Raw genomic sequence first — 12,676 nt, 5'->3', positions numbered from 1 at the left:
TGTGTGTGTGTGTCATATCATACAGCCCCAGAAGTAGAACTGGGAGGACGTCTATCAGAGCAGGTGTGTCTAAGCAGGAACACCTGAGCCTACGTCCCAAATGACAGCCTGTCCCCTAGAAAGACTGGTCAAAAGGGCACTATGAAGAGAATAGTGCAATTTGGGAGGCTTCCAGACTGCTGCTTGGTTCTGCTGCCCGGTTCTGCTGCCCGGTTCTGCTGCCCGGTTCTGCTGCCCTCCGGTGGCCAGAAGGGTTCTGCTCTCCTCCGGTGGCCAGAAGGGTTCTGCTCTCCTCCGGTGGCCAGAAGGGTTCTGCTCTCCTCCGGTGGCCAGAAGGGTTCTGCTGCCCTCCGGTGGCCAGAAGGGGTAGGGTGTCTCAGCAGGGTGGATGGTGGAAGGGGTAGGGGGGTCTCAGCAGGGTGGATGGTGGAAGGGGTAGGGGGGGGTCTCAGCAGGGAAGATGGTGGAAGGGGTAGGGGGGGTCTCAGCAGGGAGGATGGTGGAGGTGGAAGGGGTAGGGGGTCTCAGCAGGGTGGATGGTGGAGGTGGAAGGGGTAGGGTGTCTCAGCAGGGTGGAGGGAGGAGGTGGAAGGGGTAGGGTGTCTCAGCAGGGTGGAGGGAGGAGGTGGAAGGGGTAGGGTGTCAGCAGGGTGGATGGTGGAGGTGGAAGGGGTAGGGTGTCTCAGCAGGGTGGAGGGAGGAGGTGGAAGGGGTAGGGTGTCTCAGCAGGGTGGAGGGAGGAGGTGGAAGGGGTAGGGTGTCTCAGCAGGGTGGAGGTGGAAGGGGTAGGGGGGGTCTCAGCAGGGTGGAGGGAGGATGGTGGAAGAGGTAGGCGGGTCTCAGCAGGGTGGAGGGATGATGGTGGAAGGGATAGGGGGTCTCAGCAGGGAGGATGGTAGAAGGGGTAGGGGGGTCTCAGCAGGGAGGAGGGAGGATGGTGGAGGTGGAAGGGGTAGGGGGGGGTCTCAGCAGGGTGGAGGGAGGATGGTGGAAGGGGTAGGGGGGTCTCAGCAGGGTGGAGGGAGGATGGTGGAAGAGGTAGGCGGGTCTCAGCAGGGTGGAGAGAGGATGGTAGAAGGGGTAGGGGGGGTCTCAGCAGGGTGGAGGGAGGATGGTGGAAGAGGTAGGCGGGTCTCAGCAGGGTGGAGGGATGATGGTGGAAGGGATAGGGGGTCTCAGCAGGGAGGATGGTAGAAGGGGTAGGGGGGTCTCAGCAGGGAGGAGAGAGGATGGTAGAAGGGGTAGGGGGGGTCTCAGCAGGGTGGAGGGAGGATGGTGGAAGAGGTAGGGTGGTCTCAGCAGGGAAGATGGTAGAAGGGGTAGGGGGGTCTCAGCAGGGAGGAGGGAGGATGGTAGAAGGGGTAGGGGGGTCTCAGCAGGGAGGAGGGAGGATGGTGGAGGTGGAAGGGGTAGGGGGGGTCTCAGCAGGGTGGAGGGAGGATGGTGGAAGGGGTAGGGGGGTCTCAGCAGGGTGGATGGTGGAAGGGGTAGGGGGTCTCAGCAGGGAGGAGGGAGGATGGTAGAAGGGGTAGGGGGGTCTCAGCAGGGAGGAGGGAGGATGGTAGAAGGGGTAGGGGGGTCTCAGCAGGGAGGAGGGAGGATGGTGGAGGTGGAAGGGGTAGGGGGGGTCTCAGCAGGGTGGAGGGAGGATGGTGGAAGGGGTAGGGGGGTCTCAGCAGGGTGGATGGTGGAAGAGGTAGGCGGTCTCAGCAGGGTGGAGGGATGATGGTGGAAGGGATAGGGGGTCTCAGCAGGGAGGATGGTAGAAGGGGTAGGGGGGTCTCAGCAGGGAGGAGGGAGGATGGTGGAGGTGGAAGGGGTAGGGGGGGGTCTCAGCAGGGAGGAGGGAGGATGGTAGAAGGGGTAGGGGGGTCTCAGCAGGGTGGATGGTGGAAGGGGTAGGGGGTCTCAGCAGGGTGGAGGGAGGATGGTAGAAGGGGTAAGAGGTCTCAGCAGGGTGGAGGGAGGATGGTAGAAGGGGTAGGGGGGTCTCAGCAGGGAGGAGGGAGGATGGTAGAAAGGGTACGGGGGTCTCAGCAGGGTGGAGGGAGGATGGTGGAAGGGGTAGGGGGGTCTCAGCAGGGTGGAGGGAGGATGGTGGAAGGGGTAGGGGGGTCTCAGCAGGGTGGAGGGAGGATGGTGGAGGTGGAAGGGGTAGGGGGGTCTCAGCAGGGTGGAGGGAGGATGGTGGAAGGGGTAGGAGGGGTCTCAGCAGGGTGGAGGGAGGATGGTGGAAGGGGTAGGGGGGTTTCAGCAGGGTGGAGGGAGGATGGTGGAGGTGGAAGGGGTAGGGGGGTCTCAGCAGGGTGGAGGGAGGATGGTGGAGGTGGAAGGGGTAGGGGGGTCTCAGCAGGGTGGAGGGAGGATGGTGGAAGGGGTAGGGGGGTCTCAGCAGGGTGGAGGGAGGATGGTGGAGGTGGAAGGGGTAGGGGGGGTCTCAGCAGGGTGGAGGGAGGATGGTGGAAGGGGTAGGGGGGGGTCTCAGCAGGGTGGAGGGAGGATGGTGGAGGTAGAAGGGGGTCTCAGCAGGGTGGAGGGAGGATGGTGGAGGTGGAAGGGGTAGGGGGTCTCAGCAAGGTGGATGGTGGAGGTGGAAGGGGTAGGGGGGTCTCAGCAGGGTGGAGGGAGGATGGTGGAAGGGGTAGGGGGGGTCTCAGCAGGGTGGAGGGAGGATGGTGGAGGTGGAAGGGGTAGGGGGGGTCTCAGCAGGGTGGAGGGAGGATGGTGGAAGGGGTAGGGGGGTCTCAGCAGGGTGGAGGGAGGATGGTGGAGGTGGAAGGGGGGTCTCAGCAACAGCGCATGCGTGGCGGGTTGAGCTCAGGAGGAACGTCTGGTTCAGGCTGCAGAGACAGGATACTGTTGGAAAGCTCCCTACTGGGAATCTCCAGAGGCATCTGATGAGACAGGAAGACAGAACACAGAACAGGAAGTTAACAGACAGTAGAAACAGAACGTCTTTATTACAGGCTACAGCTACATGTTATTACAGGCTACAGCTACATGTTATTACAGGCTACAGCTACATGTTATTACAGGCTACAGCTACATGTTATCACAGGCTACAGCTACATGTTATCACAGGCTACAGCTACATGTTATTACAGGCTACAGCTACATGTTATCACAGGCTACAGCTACATGTTATCACAGGCTACAGCTACATGGTATTACAGGCTACAGTTGAAAATAAAAGAGAGCCGCACACTCTTGGAGCTCAGATGCAAAAATGTAATACCAACGTTACGACAGGCTACAGTAACACACAAGACAATATTGGGAATTCTAGGAAAACATTTTAGGAAATACTCCACAGGCATTTGGTGAGAAAGGAAGAAGACAGGAAGTAGACAGGAAGTAGACAGGAAGAAGACAGGAAGTAGACAGGAAGTAGACAGGAAGTAGACAGGAAGTAGACCGGAAGTAGACAGGAAGACAGGAAGTAGACAGGAAGTAGACCGGAAGAAGAAGTAGTTAATAGGTACACACCTGATCACCAGATCACAAAGAATAGAAAATAGGGTTCAACGACATCCTTCCTTGTCTGAGTCAATGCTTAAAGCAGCAGTTGGTGTGGCAAACAAAAATGACTAATCACAATACTATAAAACACATTGTAGACTATTATCACTTAATAATATACGTACAGTAACAGGAAACTATTTATTTCCTAACTAATACTGAAAAAAAAAATCATTACATTGAAAATAATAAAATATATATTTTTAGTTATAGCAGAGACAACAAGAGCACAGTGATGTAACTACTCACCTTTGCTAGAATGTCGTCCACTAGTTTTAGAAAGCACTCCTCCACGTTAAAGTTATCCTTGGCACTAGCCTCGCAGAATCGCAACCCAGATATCCTTGAGACAAACTGTGGAGAGAAATGGAACTTCTGTAGTGTTGTTTCAAGATTATAATTTACCCCTTTTTTTCTCCCCAATTTCGTGATATCAAATTGGTAGTTACAGTCTTGTCCCATCGCTGCAACTCCCTGTACGGACTCGGGAGAGGTCGAAGGTCGAGAGCCATGCGTCCTCCAAAACATGACCCTGCCACGCCGCACTGCTTCTTGACACACTGCTCGCTTAACCCGGAAGCCAGCCGCACCAATGTGTCGGAGGAAACACCGTCCAGCTGGCGACTATGTCGACTATGCGCCCGGCCCGTCACAAGTAGTCGCTAAGGCGCGATGGGACAAGGAAATCATGGCCGGCCAAACCCTCCCCTAACCCGGACGACGCTGGGCCAATTGTGCGCCGCCTCATCGGTCACGGCCAGCTGTGGACACAGCCTGGGATTGAACCCGGGTCTGTAGTGACGCCTCAAGCAATGCGACACAGTACCTTAGACCTCGGTGCCACTTGGGAGGCTCCTGACCAAATTTTAAAGCACTCAGAACTCTGGGTAATGTACAACAGAAGGTTTTTCCATAACTGTCAGATTTTTCAGTGGATCTTCAGAGGAATGTGAAGGAAGCAGTGACATTTACATTGTGCATTGATGAGGTGAGCAATTGTAACAGGAGCAACGTCTGTGTTTAATCTAGAGAAGGAATTAACCCTTTACACTCGTGGGAATTGGCCTATATGGATAGGGCTAAATTGAAACGTTTCTAACAGAACAACTATAAAAGCAATTGCAATAACAATGGTAACAATTGAAAGAGAACAGTTTGGAGATAAATGGGGAAACAATTAGACCAAAAAAGGTGAGGACACAACAGTTCACCTGACCAGACTGAATCCAAACATCACACTGTTGATTTGATGTGAATGTTACACTTACTGTACTTTTCACAGCATCTGAATATACTGTGATACATTCAGTAACATAAGAATATTCCTGGACAATGTGGGGTAGGTAAAATATAAAACAAAACAAAAATGACGACAAGGGTTTGAGGGAGAGGACTAACTGGTGTCTCCAAGTGGACACACGACTCTCCAAAGTGTTCACAGTTTCTAAGTCATTTCAATGCAGTTTTATGACTCAAGGACGTATCCTCCAACTATAAAAGGTGTTTTTTTTTGTAGCTCTCCTAGCTGTGTCGTTGAGGAACTGAAGTCAAGGACATTTGTCATTTTGTTTTGTTTGGAACACAGCCCTGCATCCCCGCCATCACACAACTACTGTTGCTAAATAAACACAATCCTAAAAACGATCCATTATAAATCGCAATCTGGGTCAGGTGGGCTAGCTAAGTTATAAAATACAAAACTTACAGTGTTAGGCTTTCAAGACGCACTTCAGACAGATTGTAATTTTGGTGAGAATAGAACAGAGTGCATTCTGGTCCTCAACGTCTCCTCTTTCAGAACATATTGACTCCTCTTGACTTACAGCATTTCCCCTCACTCAGAAAACAACAAAAGTTACCCAATGAATGGGCGGGATGGGGTCGACTTCATGTCGTTTCGCGCAGTGCTCTAGTTCAAAACGTCTGTCAGTCAAAACCCATACAGAGCTGTGAAGCGGAGAGATGGAACTCTGACCTCATTGATACATTTCCTCCCTCTAATGATTTGAGGCGAGGATAACGTTGGTTATCTGATCCTAGATCAGTGTGTAACTCACCCTCTCGGCAGTCTGTTTAGTGACGATGCGGTCTGTCTCACAGTCCAGCTTGTTCCCCACTAGCAGCAGCTCTGCCTCCTCTGAAGCATACTGACCAATGAAAGAGGAGAGATTAGTGCACTAGTATGTCCTCTAAAAAGCATTCTGACAAGGAAGGAAGGAAGGCAGGAAGGCAGGACCAGGGTTGGGGGGGGTACTGGAGGACCAGGGTTGGGGGGGGGGGGGAGTAGTACTGGAGGACCAGGGTCGGGGGGGAGTAGTACTGGAGGACCAGGGTCGGGGGGGGTACTAGAGGACCAGGGGGGGGGGGGGGTACTGGAGGACCAGGGTGTGGGGGGGGGGGGGGGGGTACTGGTGGACCAGGGTTGGGGGGGGGGGGGGGGGGATACTGGAGGACCAGGGTTGGGGGGGGGGGTACTGGAGGACCAGGGTTGGGAAACACTGCTCTACTACATTGGGATTCTAAAACTCACTCTCTGAAAGCCCACCAAGCTATCAAAAGCTGTTCCAAGGGTTTTTAGTCTGACCTTGTCGATCATCTTCATCCACTTGGGAAGGTCGTCGAAGGTTTCCTGCTTGGTGATATCATAGACCAGTACTATCCCTTTGGCCCCACGGTAGTAGGCGGAGGTTATACTGTTGAACCTCTCCTGACCAGCTGTATCCCTGGAGGTACAGGACACGTCACATATCAGACTGGATCCATGAGTTAGAGACAGGACACGTCACATATCAGACTGGATCCATGAGTTAGAAACAAGACACGTCACATATCAGACTGGACCCATGAGTTAGAGACAGGACACGCATCACATATCAGACTGGATCTATGAGTTCAGCAGCACCTCCCATTGTCTGGTGTCATAGTCATGTTTTTTTTTTCAAGCCAAATGAAACTAGTTCAGACAGGACAACCCGTTCAGTAAGGGAGAGGAATGGTTAAAAAAAATAATCTCACTTAAAGGGAATGTTTCTGATTACGGGGGAGGGGAGAGCTTAAGGGAGGGGTAGAAGGAAGGAGAGGTTGATGCTTAGAGCTGTGTGGAGGGAGGGACCAAGGGACGAAAATCTCAAAGCTGGGTGAAAGGAGGCAGGGTGGAAAGGAGGGATGAAAGCGGACTGGATCCATAAGAGACAGGACACATCACATATCAGACTGGATCTATTAGAGACAGAACACATCACATATCAGACTGGATCCATTAGAGACAGAACACATCACATATCAGACTGGATCCATGAGTTAGAGACAGGACACGTCACATATCAGACTGGATCTATGAGTTAGGGCAAGGACACATCACATATCAGACATTATATTAGTTAGACAGAACACATCACATATCAGACTGGATCCATTAGAGACAGGAAACATAACATATCAGACTGGATCTATTAGCTGGAGACAGGACACATCACATATCAGACTGGATCCATTAGAGACAGAACACATCACATATCAGACTGGATCCATTAGAGACAGAACACATCACATATCAGACTGGATCTATTAGCTGGAGACAGGACACATCACATATCAGACTGGAACTTGAATTAGGGCAAGGACAAATCACAGACTGGATCTATTAGTTAGAGACAGGACACATCACATATCAGACTGGATCCATATACTGTTCCTAGACCATCATTGAAAATAAGAATGTGTTCTTAACTGACTTGCCTAGTTAGATAAAGATTAAATAAAGGTGTTAAAAAAATAATATATATATATATATTTTTTTTATATCGGCCAAATTGGTGTCCAAAAATACAGATTTCCAATTGTTATGAAAACTTGAAATCGTCTCTAATAAATCGGCCATTCCGATTAATCGGTCGACCTCTACTCTACAACAATGGTAGGCCTGATCACCAACAACTACGAGACAGCCTATAGGGAAGAGGTCAGAGACCTGGCCGTGTGGTGCCAGAATAACAACCTCTCCCTCAACGTGATCAAGACAAAGGAGAGGATTGTGGACTACAGGAAAAAGAGGACTGAGCATGCCCCCATTCTCATCGACGGGGCTGTGGTGGAGCAGGTTGAGAGCTTCAAGTTCCTTGGTGTCCACATCACCAACAAACTAACATGATCCAAACACACCAAGAGAGTCGTGAAGAGGGCACGACAAAGCCTATTCCCCCTCAGGAGACTGAAAAGATTTGGCATGGGTCCTCAGATCTTCAAAAGGTTCTACAGCTGCACCATCGAGAGCATGGTTCCATCACTGCCTGGTATGGTAACTTCTCGCCTTCTGACCGCAAGGCATTACAGAGGGTAGTGCGTACGGCCCAGAACATCACTGAGGCCAAGCTTCTTGCCATCCAGGACCTCTATACCAGGCGGTGTCAGAGGAAGGCCCTAAAAATTGTCAAGGACTCCAGCCACCCAAGTCACAGACTGTTCTTTCTGCTACCGCACGGCAAGCGGTACCGGAGCGCCAAAGTCTAGGTCCAAGAGGCTTCTAAACAGCTTCTACTCCCAAGCCATAAGACTCCTGAACACCTAATCAAATGACTACCCAGACTATTTGCAGTGCCCCTCCCTCTCTCACACCGCTGCTACTCTCAGTTGTCATCTATGCATAGTCACTTTAATAACTCTACCTACATGTACATATTACCTCAACTAACCGGTGCCCCTGCACATTGACTCTGTACCGGTACCCCCCTGTATATAGTCTCGCTATTGTTATTTTACTGCTGCTCTTTAATTACTTGTTACTTTTATTTCTTATTCTTATCCATATTGTTTTTAAACTGCATTGTTGGTTAGGGGCTCATAAGTCAGCATTTCACTGTATTCTGCACATGTGACTAATAAATCCAATTTGATTTCATTTGATTTGCTGTACCCTAGGTAGAGCAGGGTTACATGGAGGCTGACTGACAGTGGTGGAGCCCAGATCAATGGGTACAGTCCAGTACACTACTGTGCAGTAAGTCAGTCTGTGTGAGGTAGTGAGACAGAACAGTGAGACAGAGGAAATGCACCAGGAAGTTATTAAAGAGACTGACTGATGATGACTTCCTGTTCCTTTTGACTCACCAGATTTGCAACCTGATCTTCTTCCCTCTCAGCTCCACCGTCTTGATCTTAAAATCTACTCCTGCAGGGAGAGGGAAGAGGGAGAGAGAAAGAGCCTGAAAAAAGTAGACATGTGCTCTACTGCAGTGCTCTACTACTCTAGTGTTTTACTCTAGTGCTCTGCCCTAGTGCTCTACTGCAGTGCTCTACTACTCTAGTGTTCTACTCTAGTGCTCTGCCCTAGTGCTCTACTGCAGTGCAGTACTACTCTAGTGTTCTACTCTAGTGCTCTGCCCTAGTGCTCTACTGCAGTGCTCTACTACTCTAGTGCTCTACTGCAGTGCTCTACTACTCTAGTGTTCTACTCTAGTGCTCTACTGCAGTGCTCTACTACTCTAGTGTTCTACTCTAGTGCTCTGCCCTAGTGCTCTGCCCTAGTGCTTTACTACTCTACTCTAGTGCTCTACTACTCTTCTCTAGTGTTCTGCCCTACTGCTCTACTCTAGTGCTCTACTCTAGTGCTCTACTGCTCTACTCTACTGCTATAGTCTAGTGCTATAGTCTAGTGCTCTACTCTAGTGCTCTACTCTAGTGCTCTACTCTAGTGCTCTACTCTAGTGCTCTACTGCACTGCTCTACTCTAGTGCTCTACTGCACTGCTCTACTCTAGTGCTCTACTGCACTGCTCTACTCTAGTGCTCTACTGCACTGCTCTACTCTAGTGCTCTACTGCACTGCTCTACTCTAGTGCCCTACTGCACTGCTCTAGTGTTCTACTGCTCTGATCTAGTGTTCTACTGCACTGCTCTAGTGTTCTACTGCACTGCTCTAGTGTTCTACTGCACTGCTCTACTCTAGTGCTCTACTGCACTGCTCTACTCTAGTGCACTGCTCTACTCTAGTGCTCTACTGCACTGCTCTACTCTAGTGCTCTAGTGCTCTACTGCACTACTCTAGTGTTCTACTGCTCTGATCTAGTGTTCTACTGCTCTGATCTAGTGTTCTACTGCACTGCTCTAGTGTCCTACTGCACTGCTCTAGTGTTCTACTGCACTGCTCTAGTGTTCTACTGCACTGCTCTAGTGTTCTACTGCACTGCTCTAGTGTTCTACTGCACTGCTCTAGTGTTCTACTGCACTGCTCTAGTGTTCTACTGCACTGCTCTAGTGTTCTACTGCTCTACTCTAGTGCTCTACTCTAGTGCTCTACTCTAGTGCTCTACTCTAGTGCTCTACTCTAGTGCTCTACTCTAGTGCTCTACTCTAGTGCTCTGATACTGCCTGAGCAGAGTTGAGATGACTTTAAGGAATTTAAAATAATTACGTCATCAAATAAAAAACGAAGTAATATACACAACTAAATATTGTAGTATTTCATAGTAATTTCCTTTTCCCCCCCAATTGGTGTCTACCCAATGTGGGCCTGACAGAGACAATGGAATATTTTGGCAATTGAATGTTCACTATTTTTGGTTTTGGAATTAACTTTAAAAAGCTCTAATATCATTGTAACATCATTTCAAAATGCACTTCATGTTTTTATTTATTTATTTATTAATTATCAAAATTAAATCCGTTTTTTTTTTTTTACGAATCGAACCGAAACCAATCAGACCTTTAAATGCACTGACCTAACAACAACAATCTCTAGCAAGAGAACAGTTCGTTCCCTCAGTCAGTAGTACCAAAGATCTGCATAACTAAACCCAGATACACCACAGCCTGTCTTTTCCAACGGGAACTATTGAGTCAAAGTGGGCAGAGCCAATCACGACATAGCGAGTTCCTATTGACGCGTTCTAGAGTTCATCTGCATATTTCCGTCAGGAAACGCCTCCTGCGTGAAGTACGCATGCGTGGTAACTCAATTCGCTTTTGCAATGGGTAAAAGTCTACATAACTTAGTCCACTCTGTTCATAACAGTTTGTAGTTTTGGGTACCGAAAAATGTAATTGCGGACAAATGTTTCATCATGATAAAATATGCAGAATTTCGATTCAAGCTTCTCCCACTGTCGGCCATATTTGGTAGTGAGTGGAAACGTCAAGCGGATGCTTCACATTTATACATCCGGTGACATATCTGTCTCATTGTTCTATCTGTGGTAGTACTGCTACATCTGCTGGACATGGCTCAAGTTACAGTAGTACTAGATGGCTGCTCTGTTGGACAGATTAGTGTCAACACATTCTCAAGGGTAATTCACCATATGGCAGTCTTTCCTTTTAGTTATTTACCAACTTCTGCTTTTCAGATAAGATTTTACTACAACTTTTGTCAACTACCATGGCCACACAGTAGCGGGTGGGTATACTTTGTGTTACGTTCAAAACAGAAAATCTGTTCCAAAAACTTCATAAATAACAAGGTTGTTCAACAAACGACGCATACAAAAGTAGCATGATCAATTCAACTAGTTCACGAAATAGGCATCAACTCACCACGTAGTTTATTCTTAACGTTTGTCCATAGGATACCAGGAGTGAGGACAAACATTTTCCGGAATAAAACCTAGTGAGTGAAAAACTCCATGACATTAACCCACTCCTTACCCCTGGCATCTTATTCTGCAGTTAAACAACGTTTGTATGCGTTGTTTATTGAACAACCTTGTTATTTATGAAGTTTGTGTAACAAATTCCTGTTTTGAACGTAACAAATTATACCCACCCCACAGTAAGTAGCTGTTCAACGATAAAGGTTGGTTGCATTTCTCACTGTCATGTAACTTGCTTTCAGATAGTTTGGCTAGTAAAGGACATTAGATGACCATTCCTTACCAACAGTTGATTTGCATGCTTCACAGAAAGTGTCGTCTGTAAATCGTTCCATTAGACTGGTTTTTCCCACGCCACGGGAGCCGATAATGATAATTTGAAGTTTGTAATCAGCGGGCCTCGGCGGCATCTTCCTGCGGCGCGACTGTGCCCCCAAAGCGGGGGAAGCATTCGCTGATCCCCCGCCACCGGCCATCCGCTTGATTTCATACCTCGAATCCATCAATAATTACACATTTGAACCCCTAGCTATATACGCTTTAAAATGGGAGAATATCACTTTTCTCTAGTCTTTTAAACGAGTTAGTTCAGGAAAGTTTTTCAACTTCCAAGTATGTTGTTTAGCTGCTGACTGTCAAGCGGATCCTGGGAGCATGTTCATTACGTCACCGCAGGCACCATAGAACCTCGCCAGTCTTCTTCTTCTTCGTTGGGATTTGGTTGGCAGGATCGCATCCAACTTTCAGGTGGCATACATCGCCACCTACTGTACTGGTGTGTGTGAGGCCATTCATGTCTTTTCTACATTATATTCTTTTGATACAATAATACAACATTGGCCCTCTCTAAAAATCCACCACCCATTCCACTATTTAACCCTATAAAAACCCACCACCCATTCCACTATTTAACCCTATAAAAACCCACCACCCATTCCACTATTTAACCCTATAAAAACCCACCACCCATTCCACTATTTAACCCTATAAAAACCCATCACCCATTCCACTATTTAACCCTATAAAAACCCATCACCCATTCCACTCTTTAACCCTATAAAAACCCATCACCCATTCCACTATTTAACCCTATAAAAACCCACCACCCATTCCACTATTTAACCCTATAAAAACCCACCACCCATTCCACTATTTAACCCTATAAAAACCCATCACCCATTCCACTATTTAACCCTATAAAAACCCACCACCCATTCCACTATTTAACCCTATAAAAACCCATCACCCATTCCACTATTTAACCCTATAAAAACCCATCACCCATTCCACTCTTTAACCCTATAAAAACCCATCACCCATTCCACTATTTAACCCTATAAAAACCCATCACCCATTCCACTATTTAACCCTATAAAAACCCACCACCCATTCCACTATTTAACCCTATAAAAACCCATCACCCATTCCACTCTTTAACCCTATAAAAACCCATCACCCATTCCACTATTTAACCCTATAAAAACCCACCACCCATTCCACTATTTAACCCTATAAAAACACACAACTATTCCACTATTTAACCCTATAAAAACCCACCACCCATTCCACTATTTA

At 48.3% G+C, this 12,676-nt stretch overlaps 1 protein-coding gene across 2 annotated transcripts; it reads right to left on the bottom strand.

The window, feature by feature from the left end:
• Window positions 1-469: 469 nt before the first annotated feature.
• Window positions 470-11,776, bottom strand: LOC139375797 (ras-related protein Rab-12-like). 2 transcript variants are annotated; one of them, XM_071117666.1, is made up of 7 exons: window positions 11,385-11,776; window positions 8,626-8,686; window positions 6,104-6,242; window positions 5,577-5,666; window positions 3,769-3,873; window positions 2,772-2,894; window positions 470-510 (listed from the first exon to the last, which is right to left on the bottom strand). In XM_071117666.1, the coding sequence occupies exons 1-6, from the start codon at window positions 11,602-11,604 to the stop codon at window positions 2,787-2,789; spliced, it is 723 nt and encodes a 240-aa protein (XP_070973767.1). In that variant the 5' UTR covers window positions 11,605-11,776; the 3' UTR covers window positions 470-510; window positions 2,772-2,786. The 2 variants fall into 2 exon arrangements, with proteins under 2 accessions (XP_070973767.1, XP_070973766.1); XM_071117665.1 differs by lacking the exon at window positions 470-510 and having other exon boundaries at window positions 1,889-2,894.
• Between the last annotated feature and the right edge of the window lie 900 nt (window positions 11,777-12,676).

The sequence above is a fragment of the Oncorhynchus clarkii genome, chromosome 20 (assembly GCF_045791955.1).
Source record: "Oncorhynchus clarkii lewisi isolate Uvic-CL-2024 chromosome 20, UVic_Ocla_1.0, whole genome shotgun sequence".
NCBI classification, from domain to species: Eukaryota; Metazoa; Chordata; class Actinopteri; order Salmoniformes; family Salmonidae; genus Oncorhynchus; species Oncorhynchus clarkii.
Note: the sequence above shows the minus strand (reverse complement) of the source record. Positions and strands in the feature narration are given on the sequence as shown.

Bases quoted from the DNA above. Each gene is read 5' to 3' on its own strand.
- LOC139375797 (XM_071117666.1), bottom strand. From the start codon at position 11,604: ATGGATTCGAGGTATGAAATCAAGCGGATGGCCGGTGGCGGGGGATCA. The intron at 5,667-6,103 runs GTCAGACTAAAA...TTCATTGGTCAG, and splicing joins GGATGAAGATGATCGACAAG to TATGCTTCAGAGGAGGCAGA. The intron at 2,895-3,768 runs GTGAGTAGTTAC...CTGTCTCATCAG, and splicing joins TGGACGACATTCTAGCAAAG to ATGCCTCTGGAGATTCCCAG.